Source organism: Triticum aestivum, chromosome 2B, assembly GCF_018294505.1.
Source record: "Triticum aestivum cultivar Chinese Spring chromosome 2B, IWGSC CS RefSeq v2.1, whole genome shotgun sequence".
Taxonomy (NCBI): domain Eukaryota; kingdom Viridiplantae; phylum Streptophyta; class Magnoliopsida; order Poales; family Poaceae; genus Triticum; species Triticum aestivum.
In genome coordinates this window covers 503,977,955-504,000,253 of record NC_057798.1, presented here as the reverse complement: position 1 = coordinate 504,000,253, position 22,299 = coordinate 503,977,955, and the positions used below count along the sequence as shown (strand labels likewise).

Genomic DNA, 22,299 nt, shown 5'->3' with positions numbered 1-22,299 from the left:
CGGTGCTGCCCTCCCTCTCCCTCGTAGCCATCTTTTTCTCCGTAGTGCTTAGCGAAGCTCTGCCGAGATTTCTCCACCACCACCACCACCGCCACCACGCCGTCGTGCTACCAGAGGACTCGAGCTACTACATCACCATAACTCGCTGGATCTAGGAGGTGAAGGCGACATCAAGCCGTACGTGTGTATAACGCAGACGTGCCGCCCGTTCCGCGCTAGATCAGGAGTTCGCAGGACGGATCGTGATTGGATCGCGAAGACGTTCAACTACATCAATCGTATTTCTTAACGCTTCCGCTTAGCGATCTACAAGGGTATGTAGATGCAATCTCTCCTCTCGTATATTTCCATTGGTGAGCGTTGTAAAATTTTTGTTTCCCATGCAACATTCCCTAACAGTCCTCCGCCGCTCGCTCACGACAGCAGAGACGGATGCGTGGCGCCTCAGCCCAAAGAATGCCAAGGTGCTCTGACTCGCCGTTGAGTTGTCGGAGCACGAGGCAACAAAGAAGTCGGAGGCGAAGGCGGATCACCTGCTCCGCAGGCTGTCAGGCATGAGGTGCAGCTCCGACTCGGATATGACGGACGGCTCCACCTCTAGCTCTGATGACGACGCGCCTCCGCACGCCGACGCCTACACTGAGGAGGGGCACAGCCGCCCCGACAGCCGGGAGGGGAAGGGGCCGGCGAGGAAATGGTGATTTCCTCCGTCCTTCCTCGTTCTGTTTATATTTTATCTATGTTTCATAAGTTTGTAGTATGGATTTGCACTGTCCGCTGTTGAAGTCCAATGAATCATGTTTCTATTGTCCGGCTAATCCGATGAACTACGCTTTGATCATGTGTTTTACGTAGCATTTCATGAATTGGATGGTTTTGAGGTTTCGGATATGAGAGACGCGAGTGTGGAAGACGTAATATAAGTCGTGCCTAGTCAGTGCCCGCGGACGCGCACGGGTCGTCTGCGAGCGTTTGAGGTGTCGGATTTGCCCAATGTTTGTTGTAGATGCTCTTATCTACCTAGTGTTAGATGATTCCTTAGTGGCTTAAATGATTGAATAGAGCATGGTGGTATACAAGTGTATAACAATAGATTAACGAATAGACACGTTCAACCCACACATGAAAAATGTTGGAGTAGTTTTAAAAATTATTAGAGTATATATTAGTATATTGTTGTATTTGGTATAATATGATTTGTAATTTATCTTCATGCTGAAACTTGGCAGCACGAAGGCTTTCAACTCGGTCTCATTGTTGGTTCTGCTTCAGGTGCCACACCATGGGTTTTTCTTGGCCAAGGTGGATCCATCGCTTGATGTTGTTCCTCTCCTCCTCAAGCAGTCCTTATAAATGGGTGCGTGGGATAGAACTTTTGGCATGTCGGGGATCTCCTGTACCCAATCCTATTCACCATCATCATGCATCTTGACAAGCCTATTCCACAAGGCAGAATTGGTGAACCTCTTCCTCCACTTGCATCAACGAGGATATGCACCATAGGCTATCTCTATACGCTGACAACATCGTGCTTTTGATCAATCCTACCTTGCATGAGGTGGAGGCAGCAAAGGGATTGCTCCAATGCTTCGGAGATGCTTCTGGGCTTGTTTGCAACTTTGCCAAAAAATATATCTCGCTCATTAGATATAATGCTGATGAGATCCATGATGTAGTTGGCAGGGTCAACCACCCAATTCACCATTCCTTATAACCTACCCATGGCTGCCGCTATTGTTGAAGGCCCTCACGAAGGCGGAGCTCCATCCGCTTATGGATAGAATTGCCACCCAGCTACCGACGTGGAAAGCTTTGCTACTTGGGTGAGCGAGACGGTTATCCCTGTCAGCTCCAGGATGTCCGCCATGCCTAGTTTTCACATGATGGCCTTAGACCTTCATCTATGGTTCTTCAAGTGTATTGACAAATTTAAGGCGGGTATTCTTCTGGTGTAGTCTCGAGGACATGCATGGTGGATGTTTTATGGTGGCCTAGAACATTGTATGCACGCCTAAGTTGTACAATGGCCTTGGGTGCTCAATCTTGGGCTGTTAAATTAAGCTCTTCACATCAGGTGGATATGGCTGGAGAAGACGGCGCTTGACAAGCCATGTAGGGCTTGTGTTTTCCTCTTTGGCTAGAAGAGATTGAGCTTGCGCATGCGGGCATGTGATGCTAACTTCGAGATGGTAAGCTCATGAACTTCTGATTTGATAGGTGGATTAATGGTAGGAGCGTCGAGAAAATCGCACCTGACCTCATGAGCTTTGTGTGTCTGGTTGCGCGGTGCCTATTGGTGGCTGACACACTCCCGAATTATGCTTGGATCAACACAATCCATGGCTTTGTTCCTGCCATATTGCCGAGTTTCTTGAGCTCTAAGATACTTTATCTCCTTGTAGCACTACTCACGAGGCCGATATCTTCTCTTGGCATGTCTACCGACGATGGATACTCCATGTGCGAGACGTATGAGGCATTCTTCTTCGGTAGGGAGTTCCTTCCTTGTGCCATGGAAATATGGTGTTCTTGGACGCCCCTTGAGGTAAAAAATTACTTGGTGTTCTTGAAAATGGTTATGGACAATGGATAGACTTGCTCGTCGACAACTTCCACATCCAGTGCAATGTCCTCAATGTTGTCATGCGGATGAGGATGCCCAACACATGTTCCTTCCGCTCCGCTGGCAGCATTACACCCCTTCTAGACAGGAGCTTCTTACCGATTGGTGGCCATCAGTGAGTTGTGCAATTCCGACTTGTCATCGCAGGAAGCTCAACTTTATGTTCATGGCAACACTTTGCTTCATTCCGCTGGAACGTAATAATAAAGTCTTTAAGAGGCTCATTACAACACCCACATCATTGCGCTAATTCTCATAATTTTTTACGTGGTATCCTGAGCACAAATTTGATGGCTGCCCGCTATTGCAGGAACATATGTCCATTGCTATTACTTATGGAGTTTGTAGTCGTAAGTTGATGTTCTTCAAGTCACAACGTTCTTCAAATCACAATGATCTGATTCTTACAAACCTTGCCTAGAGAGTGCATGAACAGGAATTGTTCAGGTTTCTGATGGATCTCTCTTAGTTGCACAAGTTCTGTAACAGCTTCAATGGCAGATCAACGCAAACTTTTGGTGGTCTGATTGAGAGCTAGGCAAAGATGTTTTCAAAGTGGATTTTACGGCAAAAGTTGGTTCATCTTACTTGATGGTTTTTTGCATATGCAAATTCTGGATCGTCCTTGCTCTCTTCAATTTGATGAGTGCGCAAGTCACAAACATGTTGGTTACTCTCTAGAGGGGGCCTGGGTGAGGTTTGATGACGTACCCGTCGAAGTTATGACTTCAAGGCACTTTGGGTTATAGGTTATAGGTTCTGTCACTGGCAAGACCAAAGCTCTCGATATGTCATCTACTTGCTAGAACGATGTCCATCTTGCACTTGTTATGGTGATCGGTGTGGCGGAGATTCCACAGTTTGTTGACTGGTACGATGGTGGTCACCCCGCTTGCCATTGTTATGGTGGTCATTGTGTTTGCCATTGCATCTCCGTTTCATGCAACTTCTTCCTTGGCAAAGTCTACGACATCGTCTTCCCCAACACCATCCTCAACTATGTCATTGCATGCACTGCATGTATGGTCGGGTTCGTCATGCATGCAGGATTGAGTTCTTCGTGACCTTTCTCGAGCATAGATGTCGCGAAACTCAGATCATCTGCCTTTATATCGGAACACCAAGCTACTTGCGCGTCCTCATCTTTGCCCAACACAACCTCATCGCTAACATTTGTGTCCCCTTCCCCAACTACTTCGGCCACCAGACTAACCTTCACCTTTTATCCATGTTGTTTTGTGTTGCCACTGTCCCGGAAACCTCATTTGCTACTCTTTCTAACATGGCGCGCAACTTGTGATGTTCCCTATTACGCGCGCACTATACTAACAAGACCGACACACACCTTTGTCCCAACGTGTCCCAGGGCCTGGCAAAACTGATAGAACGTCTCGTCTACAATGGTTTTGACGACATCGTCTTTAGCATCGACACCCTCAACGACGACATCCTTGATCACGTCATTGTCTTCTTCCTGGCGCATCACTATGTTCCCAACTCGTTGGTGCTTCCTTGCGCCCGCGGCTCCACATACTGCTACCACGGCACCAAAAACCCCAACCTAAACATTGAGCATGGTGTCCCCTTGCACGACTACCTCGACTATCTACATGCTATAGTGGCCCATCCTTTAGGATACCTCGACATCAACAGAAAGAGCTACCACCTTGCTTGAGCACCTCATCAGCTTCCTCTACAATTGAGTGAGCCCGCAACACTTCATCATCTACTACACTCTCGCTAGAAATGTAATGGGATGTCAAACCGTCAACTTCAACCTTCGGTTTCTCTCATGTCTGATCGTCGGTATGCTCATGTTGTTTGTGATGCTACCACTATGACTGAGGGGGGGTGTTAGAGTATATTGACATATTTATATGTATTTTATGGGAATATATTTGTAATCGGACTACCATAATTATTTATCCATATTCATTCTGAGTAATATCTGACCACTGTCAACAAGTCTTCCGTATATAAACAAAAAAAATGACCTCTGTCAACAAGTCTTTCGTAGCAAGACCCGGAGTGGACTAGTTGTGTTCTCACGATATATAGCCACCGAAATCTTCAAGCTTATATATTTCAATGTTCTGCCAGGCACACTTCGACTATTCTAGGTTTGACAGAGTCCAGCAAGGAGGGGCACCGTGAAATCCTTTGTCGGTAGGGTTGCGCCCATACGACATACTGTATCACTTAGTTGCTTGCCTCGTTCTCACACTTAATATGGTTTTGCTTAGGCAGTTATTAGCACTGAGCACTGTCGATGGAACAACAGATCTCGGCCCGTTCTACGTACGTACGTGCATCCGCAGAGCCGCGGCTTCGCAGAAGTGCGCCGTGGCCAACAGCCCAACAGGCAATTACTACAATTGATGGCTCGCTCAGACATATCATTCGAGGAGTCATTTTCTAATGTATTCTGTCCATGACCGGAAAAATCAACCGAGAGAGCTCGTGCTCAGGACGCGTTTACTTACTTTTGGATCCTTGTTGTTCACTAACCGGAAGCTTAGCTGCTGCCGCTGCTGGGAATCTTCTTACAACAAAGCTGGTGGCTTAGATTGGTCTCCAGTCTTCACTAGTACCAGGTCTACTATCTCCCTCACCCGGACCCCACGTAACTGCCCTGTACTATACTCTATATAACAAACAGCAGTGGCCATTGCTGTGCTCTCCACAGACATCATAAGACGCCTCGATCGAACACAAGCCTTTCCAAATATTCTCTTTGATCGGCATCTAATCAACAAACCAGCGCCGCCCAATGAAGGTAATAAATAGCTTCTTCAGCTTCTGCCTGATTTTGAGCACTTGCTAGCTCTTGAGCTGAACCTTCTTCTTGTTGTTGCAGCAAAAGATTGTGATCAAGGTGAGCATGTCGTGCGACAAGAGCCGGTCGAAAGCCATGACGATGGCCGCGAGAGCGAACGGTATGCATGCATGCATGCGCTAATTCTTCACGTACACGTATGTTTACCCTTGAGATTTTGTGCGTCAGCGACGCTAACATGGCCGCAAGCGTTGTGGTGCAGGGGTGAGCTCCGTGGGGATAACCGGCGACAGCAAGGACATGCTGGAGGTGGTAGGCAACGGCGTCGACCCGGTGTGCCTCGTCGGCTGCCTCCGCAAGAAGTACCACGACGTTCACATCGTCAAGGTGGAGGAAGTGAAGGACGACAAGAAGGATGAGAAGAAGGAGGACCCGCCGCCGTACTGGTACCACGGCTACCACCACCCATATGGGCCATACCCGCCGCCCATGGTCGTGTGCGACGAGCCCACCACCCCCTGCGCCATCATGTAATTGCCAAATAACCAGATGCCGAGTTCGCCATATGGAGAGGCCGCAAGTTTATCCACCATTTCGGACTATTGGTAAATTGGAAGAAAGAAAGAGACATATGTATACATATACGTCGTCCTTGGTCTCCAGTTAGATAGAGTAATAGTATGTCGAGAAAAAGCAATCACGCATACCCCAGATCTGAATTCCTCGCCTCTTCGCGATGTTCGTACTACGTGCTGCCTCTCTGATCTGGGCTTCCGAATGTGCCAATCTGTAATGATGGTCACTGGAATGGTTTGCGTCTGAAGACGTTGGAGTCACACAGCGCGCGCGCATGTAACGGTCAATGCGTCAAACGGCAAGAAAAATGTAAAACGTCACACCACTATGCCCTCGGCGCCAGGTCGTTGCGTCTTATGTGGTCTCCCACTCTAGCATTTTCGATCTTTTTTCTAGAGAAAATTCATAAACTTTTAGCATCTACAGCCAGTCCTGGCAAATCCGGCTCCCAAAACGTCCGCGGACGCGACCAAGATTGACCGGTCATACCTCATACTTAGTGCTATGCATCCGAGACTCTCATATTTCATCCTCTAGATCCATACTTGGTGCTATGCGCATGTGTCGGAAGGGTTTTTTTTGACCGGTTATTGGCCGGACAGTCCGCCCGGACGTTTGATGGGGGTTTGAAGAGCCTGGCTATAGATGCTCTTAGAGTAAGTCTAACAGACGCGTCATATTTATATCCTCTTATATCATTTTGGAGGTGTTTGCAATTTTGTGAAAGCTATGGAGGCCATGTGCCAACTTAAAGTCGTCATAATCCAAGCTCTATATTTTGCGGACTCGCATGTCTATATTTATGTTCTTTTTCAAATAAAGAAATTGTAAAAAAAAATCCACCAACGAAACTTGCTCTCAACATCACATAATTACCAAAATTGAAATAACCTAAAACATAAATAGAAATTGAACAACGGTTTTAGTTCAGCCTACTCTTCCATTTGAAAGTGACCTCGCAGGCAGGGGATATTTCAGCTCTTCCCACTTCTGCGGTCAGACGGTCATTGAACAACTATGCATCTTTGATGCAGGAGAATGCCATAGCTTTGTAGCCCTCTTGTGATTGCGGCATCCATTTCTACCATTACGGCTGTCGTCACACAACAGGTAGCAGCGGGCGGCAGGGAGGCGCTAAGCCCGATGGCTGATTAAGCCCCACAGAGAGCCTCATTCTGGACGACTCTTTTTCGACAAAGGGTGAATTTTATTATTTAAAATAAAGCATCAAGTAAATACAATCAAAATGAATACACACCCGACCTCTGCATAGCTAGGATGCGCACAACCAACACCAACTCACACACATAAAAAACTCGCCGGCAAATAGCAAAGTCTTATAAGACCAAAGCCATGCCTAAGCAAGCACAAATAAAATGACCTGAAGCGATCAAATCCTGGACGACTCTTTATATAACTGTTAAGTTTTCCTTGTGTCTATGTAGTTCATTAGTGATCTTTGGACGGAAAATTACAGGTCGGCACGTATGGTCTTTTGCTTCCACAGGACAATGAACTGGTTCTAGGTGGCTCAAAATAAAACGAGAGCACACGCTTTCTGGAATAAAGTACGTGAAGAAGAGTATCACCGTGGAATGGGGCGGTCCGCATGGTGAAAAGTAACTGAATAAGACTAATGCGGTTATGTTCAGTCAAAACATCTGAATAAGGTTCTCTAAAAAAATCTGAATAAGGACAGTGCCATGGAAAAATAAGCATTTTTACTGACCAAAACAACACGCATGAGCTTTTGGTAATTACTAGTACATGAAGAGAGAGAAAAGAGCAGAACAGAAACTTGAAACAACAACCACTCTAGGAGTTCATCGGAAGGTTGGACACGCAAGGAAAACAAACAGTAGTGATAGCCACAAAATTCTGCAGTGATTTCATAAAAGTTGATTCTTATCTGAAAAGAGGTTGATTCTGTGCTGGACAATGTTTTCAGTCTTTCACAGTGGTGTTGTTTTCTTTGGTGGGGTAAACGAGTAGTCAAAGTGGCGCCCAAAAGTCCAGACCAATAAAAATCAAGCGGAGATTGTTGATGTTAGATCGTCCTGAACTACACAATTCCCAATTACAGTATTTAACAAAAAGGATGGTTACCCACTTCGGGGATACCTTAGGGAGCACGGCACTAAGGGGGTGTTTGGTTTAAAAGTTCTAGGACTTTTTCTAGTCCCAGGGACTAATCAAAAAAGACTCTCTAGTAGAGTCTTTTTCTAGTCCCTGTAGAAAAAATCCCTCCCGCTTGGTTTCTAGGGACTTTTTAAGGACTTTTTCTAGTCTCTGGGACTAAAAAATCCGTGAACCAAACACCCCCTAAGACAGCGTATCAGGGAAACCATGCGCATAAGAGATGCACAAATGGCTCGTTTTCCCCTAGAAACTTTTGACAGAAAGTGCACTAAGACAATGTATCAGGGGAACCGTCTGCCTTTTGTGGCAGCCAAATCACCATCATATCTACCGAGATATGATTAGGCAATCACGAGCTCTGAGTCCAGTTATTTAATCAGCAGAGGAAGAAGTGACGTACGATTCATAACGTCATACATGGAACTCAAAGGTGTAGAGAGCTTTCTCAAGGAACGGTTTTACACCGAGGTTGTTATGTTGCTTCATACTCCCTTCGTTCCAAAATAGATGACCCAAGCAACAACCAAGAAGTGCTTAGAGCACTAAGCAAGAGATTAGACAGTTTGGTGCTGTCCACGGCTTCCCGGAAATTACCTTGCAGGACGGTAATAGTGCGTGTTATGGTGTCTCGGAAAGAACCATCAGTTCCATATACACTTTGCGTTAGTTTATCTTTTTTTCTTTTCTTTGTTAGCGTTAGTTTATCATTTAACCCACCTTTTTTAGGTTGGAAAAATGGAAAACGCTAACCCATTAATTGAAAATAAGTTATCTCGTGCTCAAACACGACCAGTCATTGCTCTAGTTTCACATTTACATCAGAAATAGAACCGCATCTTCACAGTATAACTGTCAAAAAATATTGGAGTAACCTTTATTATTCTCTTATCCGTCTTTCTAATTCATGCACTGTACACATTTACCATCATACTTGTACAAACAAAGCAAGAATGTCAATCAGGCAATCAGGCGACTAAACTAACCTCCGGAAAAGAGAAACAGACAAACATATGCCAACAGAAACACGGAGATGCAGCACTCAGGCGGTAACATATATGGTGCCAAAGGATTAAATAACAGACGCCAAAGAATCAACGTCAGATGAAACGCGGTTTCCGAAGGCGCAGCAAGCAAGGCAGCCTCGCGGAGTCAAGGGTCTGTTTGGATTCCAGCCAACAGCCGCCATGCCAAAACATTGGACGTTGACCAGGTGCTGGGTACTCGTTTGGATGATGACCAAATATTTGGCACGCCCTGGCTGTACGGGCATCTCCAGTTCATTTTGTTGCCAACTCTTGGCCAGGGCGTGGGCGGCTGGATGCTGCGCCAAAGTTTTGGCTCGCCCACGATTTGGTAGGGCTGGCTAGGGCAGCATCCAAACAGCCCCCAAGTCTTGATCCATGCCGCACCAACCATTGATAGACGGAAGCCGCGGTTGGGGATTAAGGGGCTGTTTGGATGCTGCCCTAGCCAGCCCTACCAAATCGTGGGCGAGCCAAAACTTTGGCGCATCATCCAGCCGCCCACGCCCTGGCCAAGAGTTGGCAACAAAATGAACTGGAGATGCCCGTGCAGCCAGGGCGTGCCAAATATTTGGTCATCATCCAAACGAGTACCCAGCACCTGGTCAACGTCCAATGTTTTGGCATGGCGGCTGTTGGCTGGAATCCAAACAGACCCTAATTAAGCCGGCCAGGCTCCAGAGTCTTCTCAAGGCAGAGTACGTCAAGTACACTCCCCGCCGGGCACGCGGGCCGTGCGTGCGCTGCTGTATAAGTAGGAGGATCAGAGGCAGACTCTGAATCATTCATCATTACCCACCATTCTCCCGGTCTCCATTCAGAACCTAGACTACTGCCTCGGCCTCCAGTTCTGCAGTTCTCGCCTGAAATCTTCTGTCCGCGAGCTCGCACTGCCCACCAGTCTCTCTCTCTCCTTGGTAGCAGAGGAGCAACATGAAGGTGGCTACCCTTTTCTGAATATCTGTTACTGAACCCCGTTGCTCTCCTCTCCTGATATGTTACTGAAACAAGCATGCTCTGCTTCTTTTCTTTCAGCAAAAGATGGTGATCAGGGTGCACATGACCTGCGACAAATGCCGGTCCAAGGCAATGGGCTTGGTGGCCTCCATATACGGTGAGTTGTAGTTTAACTTTGCCGGATTGTATATCATATCAGTTGAGGCTTCGGACTAATTTACGATGTAATTGTGCAGGAGTGGAGCGTGTGGAGATACAAGGCGATGACAGGGACCGGCTGGCGGTGGTCGGAGATGGGGTGGACGCCGCCAACCTGACGGCCTGCCTGCGGAAGAAGGTCGGGAACGCGGACCTCCTCACGGTGGAGGCGGTCGTTCCCGAGAAGAAGCCGGCACCGGCATCGGAGGCCACCGAGGCTCCGTGGTATCCCGGCTACTACTCCTGGCCGGCAGGGGCCTACTCCCACTGCTATCCGTACACGTACAGCATGTAATCTCTTGTATGTCTGCGGTATTATGGAAGATTGATCCATGTAAAAATGAATCGACTCTCATGCACTACCGATCTTCTTCATTTTGGGGGGAAAAAAGGATCCTCCTTGATTTCAATAGCGAAACCATCGGATAATTAATCATATAAAGTCTTGACCGAAAAATAAACTAGGGACACACTACATCTACTTTACAGCCTGCTACGATGAACATAGTTTAGAACGGACTACCAACATGGGCGCACAAAGATAACAGCCAGGACATTCTTCAGCTAATGCGTCTTCTTGTAGGTCCATCGTCCATGCATTAACTGTACAATTGGGGTACAATCCTTTTTTATGATTCTCTAACATGTGATCGAACTTCAGCTTTTTCTTTTGACTTTCGCATTGCGTCCTTGCATCGACAATGACCCGACGGAGATCATCATCATCGGGCACATCGTCTGATTCCTCTTGATCTTCAGCAGCTTCGCCCGTTGCAGCATCATCGCGCACATCGTCTGGTTACTCTTGATCTTTAGTAGCATCACCGTATTCAGGGGGCACATAGTTGTCACGTACTCTTCTTCTTCGCCGTCTTCCATCATAACCCCTATTTCTTCGTGCCTCGTCCAAACATTATAGTGTGGCATAAAACCCTTGTAAAGCAGGTGGGTGTGGAGGATTTTCCGGTCAGAGTAAGACTTCGTATTCCCACATATAGGGCATGGACAACACATAAAACCATTCTGCTTGTTTGCCTCAGCCACTTCGAGAAAATCATGCACGCCTTTAATGTACTCGGAGGTGTGTCTTGAATCGTACATCCATTGCCGGTTCACCTGCGTGCATTATATATAATTAAGTGTGTCAAAAATCATTACAGAATATCATGAATAGATAATTAAGTGACCAAATTAATAGAAATTCATCATCACATTAAAACCAAAGTACATACATAGTTCCCATCTAACAACATAAAGCTCTGCAGAGCATCTAAATTAATTAAACCATACACTAAAACTATGTAAAACATTTCAATGCGAAAACAAATACAATCATAATCGTAACCAATGTAACAACTGATCCAACGGCATAATGATACCAAGCCTCGGTATGAATGGCATATTTTCTAATCTTTCTAATCTTCAAGCGCATTGCATCCATCTTGATCTTGTGATCATCGACGACATCCGCAACATGCAACTCCAATATCATCTTCTCCTCCTCAATTTTTCTAATTTTTTTCTTCAACAAATTGTTTCCTTCTTCAACTAAATTTAACCTCTCGACAATATGGTCGGTTGGAATTTCCGGTTCAACAACCTCCTAGATAAATAAAATCTATGTCACGTTGATCGGCATAATTGTCATAAACAACAAATGAACCAATAGTTATGAAAAGATAATATATACCACATCTGAATCATAGATAGGACGAGGGCCGACGGGAACGGATACCAAAACCATCGCACTATATAAGATGCAATAATAAAAGTAAGAAAATTATACAAGTATCTATATAAATATACAAGTAAGATTTTTTTTCCTTTCAGAAAGAAGATAAGAACAAGAGGCTCACCACGATGGTGCCGGCGACGAGATCGGCGCGGGCGATCGACGGCGGTGAAGACGGGGACGGGACGTGACAGACCGCTAAACCTAGACAAATATTAAGAAAAATGAAGCTTGAAGGTCGAGCTTGGAGAGGAGAAAGCTTAAGTAGTGTGGCTCGGGCATTCCATCGAACACCTCGTGTGCATAGGAGGTGAGCTAGAGTACCACAAAGCTCTCCCCTCGTCGGCCACGAAAAACAGAGCACTGGGAGTGCTCTGCTCGCGGGCGAGGGGTAGATATAGGTAACTAATTGGTCTCGGTTCGTGCCACGAACCGGGACTAAAGGGCAGCCTTTGGTCCCGGTTCACTACACCAACCGGGACCAATGATTGTGGGCTAGGAGCGAGGCGCATTGGTCCCGGTTCGTCCAACTAACCGGAACCAATAGGTCCAGCCGAACCGGGACCAATGGCCCACGTGGCCCGGCCGGCCCCCGGGGCTCACGAACCGGGTCCAATGCCCCCATTGGTCCCGATTCTGAATTGAAACGGGACTAATGGGCTGACCCGGCCTGGACCATTGCCCCCTTTTCTACTAGTGTGTATGAAACATCTCTCCTGAATAAAAATAGCACGGACTACTGTGGTTATCTGCACGGTCAATACATCTGAATAAGGATAGTACCATAAGAAAACTAAGCGTTGTTTGCTGAAAAACCAAACATGCATGAGCTTTGGTAATTCACTACATAAAGTGGGGGAAAAGCAGAACAGAAACTTATGCAACCACTACCACTCTACCAGGGTCCAAGGAAAGTTGGACGCGCAAGGAATTCTGCAGTGATTTCATAGAAGTCGATTCTGCGCTAAAAAGAAGTTGATTCTATGCTGGACAATGTTCTTCAGTCTTCACAGTGGCGTTGTTTTCTTCGGTGGGGTATAAACGACTACCCTAGTTGCTTTATAATATATAGCGGGGGAACCCTATTTCGTTATAAACGATTACCCTAACTGGTTCCCAAAACCAAAAGTCTAGAACATAAAATGAATTACAAGTGCAAGATTGTTGATGTCAGATTGTCCTGATCTCCACAATTCCCGATTATAAATATAAAAGGGGATGGTTACCTACTTCCGGGATAACCTTAGGGAGCACCATAACACTCTTATATTTCTTTACGGAGAGAGTACATAAGAAGAAAAGGTTGTTAGTAACTTAAGCTGCTTATTTTGAACATCAGTTCTTAGTACTACCAGGAATCCTTGTGCTCTATTATATCCTTCAGCTCCGTGAGTCCCAAACGCTATCCCATTTCGTTTTCGCCTGGAAGCTTTTGACAGAGAAAGTGCACCCTACCCCATTTCGTGCTTGTTCTGTTATTTCATAGTAACAGAGTCGTGTAGTCAGTAAACAATGTTGAAACTTGGAAGGCTTCAACGCAGGCAACACATACGTCAAATCACCATCGTATCTGCCGAGAGATCATAAGACAATCAACAGCTCCGAGGCAAGTTATGTAATAGAAAAAGTGCTTAGTAGGGCACTAATGGACGCGCCATTGTCCATTGATAATGTCATATATGGAACTCAAAGGTGCAGAGAGCTTTCTGAAGGTGCGGGTTTACACCGAGGTTGTTATGTTCATACCGTGCCGCCTCTGAAACAAATCAGACGGAAGTGCTTAGAGCACTAAGCAAGAGTTTAGTGATGTCCACAGTTTCCCGGGAATTACCTTGCAGCACGGTAATAGTGCGTCCTATCTTATGGCGTCTCAAAAGCTAACTAGTAGTTGCATCCTTTTTTTACAGCAAGTAGTAGTTGCATACTTTGCGTTAGGTTATCTTAATTCTCATGTTTTGGCTGGAGACCGTGATACATAGTACATAATAACTCTTTGAATCCTAGTAACAAATATTGATTGTTTAAGCAACTCAAACTTGACGACAACTCGTTGAAATCCCATACTCGCACATAATCAGTGTTGGCCCCAGTAGTGGAGGCAGATTTTTTTTTTAGTTATATGGCGGAAGCAAGTAACCAGACACACAACAACTCTGGGCTTGAAGTTTTCAACGCAGGTACGAAGGGGAACTTTTGATCTATGGGACATATGCATCCTATATGAAAAAAAAATAGTAATTCAACAAAAAGTTGAAAATTCCTGAAAATATTTTTGAAATAAACTTGACCTTCTATTGTACTCGTGAGAAAAAAAAATTCCACAAAAAGAAATATCCCTTTGACTTCTTTTCAAAAAAGACATTTTTTTGGCTAAAATAGTGTGAATAGTGACCTATAATAGCAAATAAATTTTGTCTTTTTTGTTGTGAGGTCAATTTTTGTTTTTCTTCGTCGAGATTTATATACTAGTGCAAAAGTAAGTCAAGTGTTTTGTCAAAATAGTTCTTACCTATTTTGACTTTTTATTAAAATATTAAAAAAAATCCCCATATAGGATACATATACAACCAGGAACACAAGTGTATTTCCCACGCAGGTAGCACATATATATTCTAGTCCCGGGACATGTGCCAAATCAAGAGCTCCGAGTCAAGTTATTTAATAATAATAATAATAATAATAATAATAAGTGCTTAGTAGAGCACTAATTGATTTGAGGTACTAAATGACGTACGATTTAGTACGTCATATATGGAGCTCAAAGGTGTAGAGAGCTTTCTGAAGCAACGGGTTTCCACCGAGGTTGCTATGTTCATACCGTGCGGCTTCTGAAGCAAAGTGATCAGAGCACTAAGCAAGAGTTCAGTGCTGCCCACATTTCCCGGGAATTACCGTGCAGGACGGTAATAGTGCGTCTTATGGCGTCTCAAAAGGTAACCATCAGTTACATACTACTCCTACATAGTTTGCGTTAGTTTATCTCTTAATACACCCGTTTTGGCTGGAGAACGGAATACATAATAACTCTTTGAAGTCTCATACTCGTACATAATCAGTGTTGGTCGAGTTTCACATCTGCCGCAGAACGAAAAGCGCATCTTGACAAATTAACCGTCAAAAATGTCTGTCCAAATCCATCTACTCTACACATCTGTCTCTAGTTTGACAATCATTAATTGTAACCTGTCTAGTCTCTAGTCTGTCTTGCTAATTCACGTACTTTACTTACACATGTGCAGTCGTGCTTGTACAAACAGGCAAGACTGTCGGGATACTACTAGTACGCTAGTCAGTCAAACAAAATAACATGTCAAGAGAAACACGGAGATGCAGCAATCAGGCGGTAACATGGTGCCAAAGGAATAAACAACAGACGCCAAACTATCGACGTCTCCCGCGAGAGATGAAACGCGGTTTCCGAAGGCGCAGCAACCAAGGCAGCCCCGCGGGGTCAAGTCTTGAGCTACGCGCTTGTGTGATTAAGCCGTCCAGACTCTCGAAGCAGAATGCGTCTGTGAAAGTACATTCCCCGGCGAGGCACTATATAAGTCGGAGGATCAGGACAGACTCTGAACTCATTCTTGTCTCCATCTTTGGCCTGTCAGGCTTACTTACAGAGGCTACCTGCTAGAAATATTCAGCCTATCTCTCTGAATTCTTCTGTCTGCGGGCTGGCACTGCATCAGCCTCGCGGTATCATCTGTAGCAGAGGAGCAACATGAAGGTGACTACACTTTTCTGAATTTATGTTACTGAAACCCCCCCGTTGCTCTCCTCTCCTGATTGTTACTGAAAAAGGTATGCTCTGCTTCTTTTCTTTCAGCAAAAGATGGTGATCAGGGTGCACATGACGTGCGACAAATGCCGATCCAAGGCAATGGGGCTGGTTGCCTCGGTATACGGTGAGTTACAGTTTATATTGCCGGGTTCACATCCTCGATGTACGATAAGGCTTTGAACTAACTGAAACTTGATGGTGTAGGAGTGGAGCGTGTGGAGATACAAGGCGATGACAGGGACCAGCTGGCGGTGGTCGGCGACGGGGTGGACGCCGCCAACCTCACGGCCTGCCTGCGGAAGGTGGGGAACGCGGACCTCCTCACGGTGGAGGCGGTCGTCGCCGAGGCGAAGCCGGCACCGGCATCGGAGACCACCGAGGCTCCATGGTATCCCAGCTATTATTCCTGGCCGGCAGGGGCATACTCCCACTGCTACCCGTACAGCATGTAGTAATCTCTTGTATATCTGCGGAATTATCAAACTGATCCAGTGATCCATCCATGTAATGATTCCCAGAAAAAAAATCCGAGTGTTTTTGATAGGTTCATCAAGGAATCCATTTGATGCTTATACAAAGTCTTAACAGAACATAGTTTACAACAGAAAGCATAAACATGAGCAGATAACGGCGAAGACAAAAACAGGAGGAAAAGCTCCCATGTTTCCTTCAGCTAATGTGTCTTCCTGTCGATGTCCATCCATTAGCTCTGCGAAATACCTCTCCTGCCACATTGGATCCGTGCTAGAGAACTTCTTTTCCTTTTCCTTCTGCAATTGAGCCCAAAACTCGATCCCGTTGCGGGCAAAATGAATCAGCAAGGCAGGATCGTCGGCATAGAGGCATTGGAAGCACGCAATTTTTTCAGGCTTTCCAGATTGTCGAAACAATGGCAGCTAACCTGACCTTTTTTTTATGGGGTAAACCAAGCTTTATTCATCGAAATTCACAAAATGTGGGATATAGTTCTGGTCGTGGGATTGACCAAATCAGACATGACGTCCCAGACCTAAAGACAAAACATATTTGGCTAAAGTATGTGCTTCAACATTGATAGCACGACCTTCAAAAAGTAAATTACAACTAAAAAGCGATGCATGAACATTAATCTCACTGATGATAGCTCCATTACTACCGCATTTATCTTTGTTGATATCACCTATGACCTGCTTGGCATCCGAAGCAACCACAAACTGGTGAAGGTTGAGATCCTCTGATAGGGCTAGGGCCTCCCTGCATGTAATGGCCTCCAAGATCGATGGATCATCGACGAAAAAGGGTCGATAATCCATCGATCTTGGAGGCCATCACATGCAGGGAGGCCCACTCCACCTATAACCAGAGCCGAGCTCCCCAGGAAGGTTCCATCTCTCTCTCTCTCTCTCTCTCTCTCTCTCTCTCTCTCTCTCTCTCTCTCTCCTCTGATAGGGCTAGGGCCTCCCTGCATGTAATGGCCTCCAAGATCGATGGATCATCGACGAAAAAGGGTCGATAATCCATCGATCTTGGAGGCCATCACATGCAGGGAGGCCCACTCCACCTATAACCAGAGCCGAGCTCCCCAGGAAGGTTCTCTCTCTCTCTCTCTCTCTCTCTCTCTCTCTGCACACGGCCGTAGATGAACCCTCGACTCCTCTTCGGCATCCTGCATCAACGTGATATTTTGCATACCCCAATGGTGGTGCCATTTGTCGTTGATGTGTGCCCACTAGTATAGATGGCTTGCCCGCGATAGAAACTGTTGGAGTCTCTTTGATCATCTCTAGCTCCTCGATGAACCTGTTGATGAAACAATGAATAGATTGGGGGCTCTGAAAGACACCCTCATGGATGGCCTTGCGACGTGCTGGCCATATAGCGCAGAGCATGACCGTGGGGTATGCCAAGAATAACTATAGCATCCATCGGCATAAATACCACGTTAACCGCCTGTCTATCCTAGGTAGCAGAGGTGGCATCAATAAGCTCAGAGACAAGGTTGGGAGGATTAGCGCTCATGCAACCGTAAGGTCTCATCATCTTATTCCGAGGTAGCCAATTACACTAGTAGAAAACAGGGCTTTGGTCCAGGCCAGATAAGGGCATTAATCCCGGTTCTCTTACATACTGGGACCAAAGGGTGCATCAGTCCCGGTTCGTGAGGTCAGGGCGCCGGTCGGGTCTCGGGGGCCATTAGTCCCGGTTCGTCTGACCCCTTTGGTCCCGGTTCCAGACACAAACCGGTACCAATGTGCCTCGCTCCTGGCGCAGCACCTTTAGTCCCGGTTGGTGACTGGAACCGGGACTAAAAGGTCAGTTTTCTGTCGCGGTTCTGGCCACCAACGGGACTAAAGAGATGCCTATATATACTCGCCCCTGCCCACCCTCTCTTTTGTTTTTTTGCCGTGTGGGAGGTGTGCATGCGCTGCTCTGTTCTCCCTTCTATGCATGTACATGAGGTGTTTGATGAAATGCTCGAGCCACACTTAAATTTTCTCCTCTTCAAGCTCGACCTCCAAACTCCATTTTTTTCAAGATTTGTCTAGGTTTGGCGGTCTGTCCCGTCCCATCTCCGTCCTCACCGCCGTCGATCGCCCGCGCCGATCTCGTCGCCGGCACCACCATGGTGAGCCTCTTGTTCTTATCTTCTTTCTAAAAAAATATTCTTACTTATATGATTTAGATATATACTTGTATAATTTTCTTACTTTTATTATTGTTTGTTATTATGTAGTGCCATGGTTTTGGTATCCACCCCCGTCGGCCCTCGTCCTGTCTATGATTCGGATGTGGTATATTATCTTTTATAACTATTTGTTTCATTTAGTGTTTATGACAATTATGCCGACCAATGTGACATAGATGTTTTTATCTAGAAGGTATATGAACCGGAAATTCCAACCGACTGTCTTGTCAAGAGGTTAAATTTAGTTGAAAAAGAAAACAATTACTTGAAGAAAAAATTGAAAAGAATTGAGGAGGAGAAGATGGAATTGGATTTGCATGTTACGGATGTTGTCGATGCTCACAAGCTCAAGATGGATGCAATACGGTTGAAGATAGAAAATATGCCATTGATATTGAGGCTTGGTATCATTATGCTGTTGGATCAATTATTACCTTAGTTGTGATTATGATCGCATTTGTTGTTGCATTAAAATGTTTTACATAGTTTCAGTGTATGATTTAATTAGGTGCTCTAGAGAGCTATATGTTGTTCTATGTGAGCTATGTATAAACTTTATGTATTTATTTTTTCAGTAATAACATTTGATCACTACTATACTTTGGTTTTAATGTGATGATGAACTTGTATTAATTTGATCACTTCTCTATTCATGATGTTCTGTAATGGTTTTTGATACACTTAATTATATAATGCACGCTGATGAACTAACAATGGATGTACGGTGATAGACGCACCTCTGAGTACATTGAGGGCCTACATAATTTTCTCAAAGTGGATGAGGCAAACAAGCAGAATGGTTTTATGTATTGTCCATGCCCTGTCTGTGAGAATACGAAGGATTACTCTAACTGGAAAACCCTTCACGTCCACCTGCTTGAGAAGGGTTTCATGCCACACTATATTGTTTGGACCAAGCACGAAGAAAGAGAGGTTATGATGGAAGACAACGAAGAAGAAGAGGATGATAACAACTATCCCCTTGAATACGGTAATACTGCAAAGGGGGAAGCTGAAGATTAAGAGGAACCAGACGATATGCCCGATGATGATCTTCACCGGGTCATTGTTGATGCAAAGAGACAATGCCAAAGTGAAAGGGAGAAGTTGAAGTTCGATCGCATGTTAGAGGATCACAAAAAAGGTTTGTACCCACATTGCGAAGATGACAACACAAAGCTCGGTACCACATTAGAATTGCTGCAATGGAAGATAGACAATGGTGTATCTGACAACGAATTTGGGAAGCTATTGAAAATAATGAAGAAGAAGTTTCCAAAGGATAACGAATTGTCTGACAGTATGTACGAAGCAAAGAAGGTTATGTGCCCTCTAGGATTGAAGGTGCAGAAGATACATGCATGTCCTAATGACTGCATCCTCTACCGCGGTGAGTATGAGGATTTGAACGCATGCCTGATATGCGGTGCATTGTGGTATAATATCAGACGAGATGACCCTCGTGATGTTGAGGGCGAGCGCCCCAGGAATTTGCAAAAGGCCACGTCTGCCTGCCAGCATTGCCAAATTAAAGAGCTCAAAATCCTTGAAGTTGAAGCCCCCCATACCTTTTGGTTGAGTCATCCTCTTTGCTGCTCCAACGAAAAGTCGTAGTCAACTTGTTAACATGTCCATTAGGCCACTGGCTTCTGGCATTCCCTAAACGGCGCCTGTTGCGCCGTTAAAGGTGCCGGCGCAAACGGGCGCGCGCCCCTCCCGCCTTCATGGGCCGACACATTTTTGCCTTCATTATTTTTTCTGTGATTAAAGTAATCGATAAAAAGTGATACTGGAACGATTTGAACGCAGAACCTCTTCTTCCGTAGAGAACGGCAGTAACCTCTAGAACCAGTACACCACTTGTGACGACATGCTGTATTTGCCAGCTCTTATTTTCATTCAGTATGCGGAAGCGGGCTTTTTCTCTTTTTTCTATTTTCTTGACCATTTTTTTCTTTTTCCTTCTTTACATTTTTTTTTCTAAAAACCTATGAACTTTTCTCAAAATCGATTAACTGTTTTCATTTTTTTGGTGAACTTTTTTCGAACTCGATGAACATTTTTCAAATTTTGATGAACTTTTTATGAAATTGATGAACTTTTTACAAATTCGTTGAACTTTTTTTCAAAAGCAATGAACTTTTTTAGATTTTGTGAACTTTTTTGAAAATTGATGAACTTTCTTTAAAAATCGATGAACTTTTTAAAAATTGGTGAACTTTTTTGAAAATCAATGAACTCTTTTTGCAAATTGATGAACTTTTTTCCATTTTGTGAAGTTTTTTGAAAACCAATGAACTTTTTTGAAAATCAATGAACAATTTTTCATATTTTTTGCAGTTTTTTTGAAAATCGATGAACTGGTTTGAATAGATAAACTTTTTCTAATTCGTGATTCTTTTTAAAATCTGTGGACATTCAAATTTTGTTCACATTTTTTCAAAAGAAATCAAGGTTTTCTATAATGCTTTCAAATAATCCAAAAATCTACATGGGGATGTACGTTCAATAAATAGCGTGGCTACATGTTTTGTTGTTCTTATAATTTGTCGCGCTGCAATATGTCACAAGTGCCCAGTAGGTCTAGTGGTTAATCATCCACGTACTTGAGGAAAGGTGCGTGAGATCGATTCCATATCAGAACCTTATATTTGTGGTGTTTTTTTTCGCCCTATAAATACATTACTCTGTTGTGTCTTCGTGGTCCGGCCCACCAGGGTGCTGTAGTGAGCGCCCGTTGTGTGAACTGGCGCTTAAGGCGCCCTATAGGAGTTCCCCTAGCTTCTGCAGAGCACCATAATATCCATTGTGCCTTGTTTGGTTAACTTAGTCCATGTGGGTCACCAGGTACCACGCCCAATCCTCGTGGTGCATTCCGACAAGGAACTATTCCACGTGGATCCTTAGTTGTGGGTTTTGTTTGGGCCAGGGTTGGAAAATTCTTGGCCCAATCCACACTGATCCAATTCGATCCACGTGGGGCGAAAGAATCTTCTCGGGCCCATCCAGTGGAACCACAACGAGGATCACGAGCGAGGCAACGGGACGGTGGTGCATGAAACATTGACGAGCAGCTGTCGGCGACACATCCGACAACGGTGAGGATGGCTGCCACTCCTTAGGTAAACACTCTCCCCTTTCTTTCCCAGAACCTCTCACTACCTCCCCCATCCTCTCTCTCCTCCTACTGCACCCAAGCCTCGACGCCGTTGGCGGACGAGGTGGCTAGCTTAGGCAGCGATTCATGTGGTAGATGGATGCCTGTGCCATTCGCAAAAAAGATGGTTGCATGTGTTGGACTGCTAGGAAGCTGAACGCACGAACACCTACAATCTTGTATGGTAAGCTATGCATATGCAATCCACGCCTGGATAAATGGAGATGACCGAACAAGATAACTAAGACAGGGATTTGGAGGGAATGGATTAACGGGGATTTGGTGACAAGGAGAGCTCAACCCAATCCTTGCGTGATTTAGTTCCACAGGGGGTTTGGTTTCCGTACAATCAAACAAGGCCTTAAGCAATTGAACACACTATGCAATGCTAGATGGAATGAAGAGGGCATGCAGTGGATTGCACTTGCACCACCACCATATGCTGGCAATGGGACAAGCCAAAGAGATGATCAATCGACTCATCCCAAGCACGGACGAAATAAATTTCTCCCCACACCACCCTCTGTGAATCAAGTTATCGCGCGTCAGATCTCAGAAGGTTACGTTTCAATGGCATACACGAGAATATTTCGATTTGGGAAGATGAGACTAAGGTTACAGGTAAAAAGAATTGACAGAAAACGCCTTGACAGGATCAGCAATATGTGGAACCTTT

At 45.1% G+C, this 22,299-nt stretch overlaps 3 protein-coding genes across 3 annotated transcripts; all 3 read left to right on the top strand.

Moving 5' to 3' along the window:
- Window positions 1-5,304: 5,304 nt before the first annotated feature.
- LOC123041507 (heavy metal-associated isoprenylated plant protein 46) lies at window positions 5,305-6,039 on the top strand. The gene is made up of 3 exons (XM_044464105.1): window positions 5,305-5,399; window positions 5,481-5,559; window positions 5,662-6,039. The coding sequence occupies exons 1-3, from the start codon at window positions 5,394-5,396 to the stop codon at window positions 5,931-5,933; spliced, it is 357 nt and encodes a 118-aa protein (XP_044320040.1). The 5' UTR covers window positions 5,305-5,393; the 3' UTR covers window positions 5,934-6,039.
- Window positions 6,040-9,843: 3,804 nt separating this feature from the next.
- On the top strand, window positions 9,844-10,701 carry LOC123041506 (disease resistance protein RGA5-like). The gene is made up of 3 exons (XM_044464104.1): window positions 9,844-10,075; window positions 10,172-10,250; window positions 10,330-10,701. The coding sequence occupies exons 1-3, from the start codon at window positions 10,070-10,072 to the stop codon at window positions 10,584-10,586; spliced, it is 342 nt and encodes a 113-aa protein (XP_044320039.1). The 5' UTR covers window positions 9,844-10,069; the 3' UTR covers window positions 10,587-10,701.
- A 4,825-nt stretch (window positions 10,702-15,526) lies between these two features.
- LOC123041505 (disease resistance protein RGA5) lies at window positions 15,527-16,373 on the top strand. Its single transcript, XM_044464103.1, has 3 exons — window positions 15,527-15,747; window positions 15,847-15,925; window positions 16,006-16,373. The coding sequence occupies exons 1-3, from the start codon at window positions 15,742-15,744 to the stop codon at window positions 16,251-16,253; spliced, it is 333 nt and encodes a 110-aa protein (XP_044320038.1). The 5' UTR covers window positions 15,527-15,741; the 3' UTR covers window positions 16,254-16,373.
- Window positions 16,374-22,299: the final 5,926 nt, after the last annotated feature.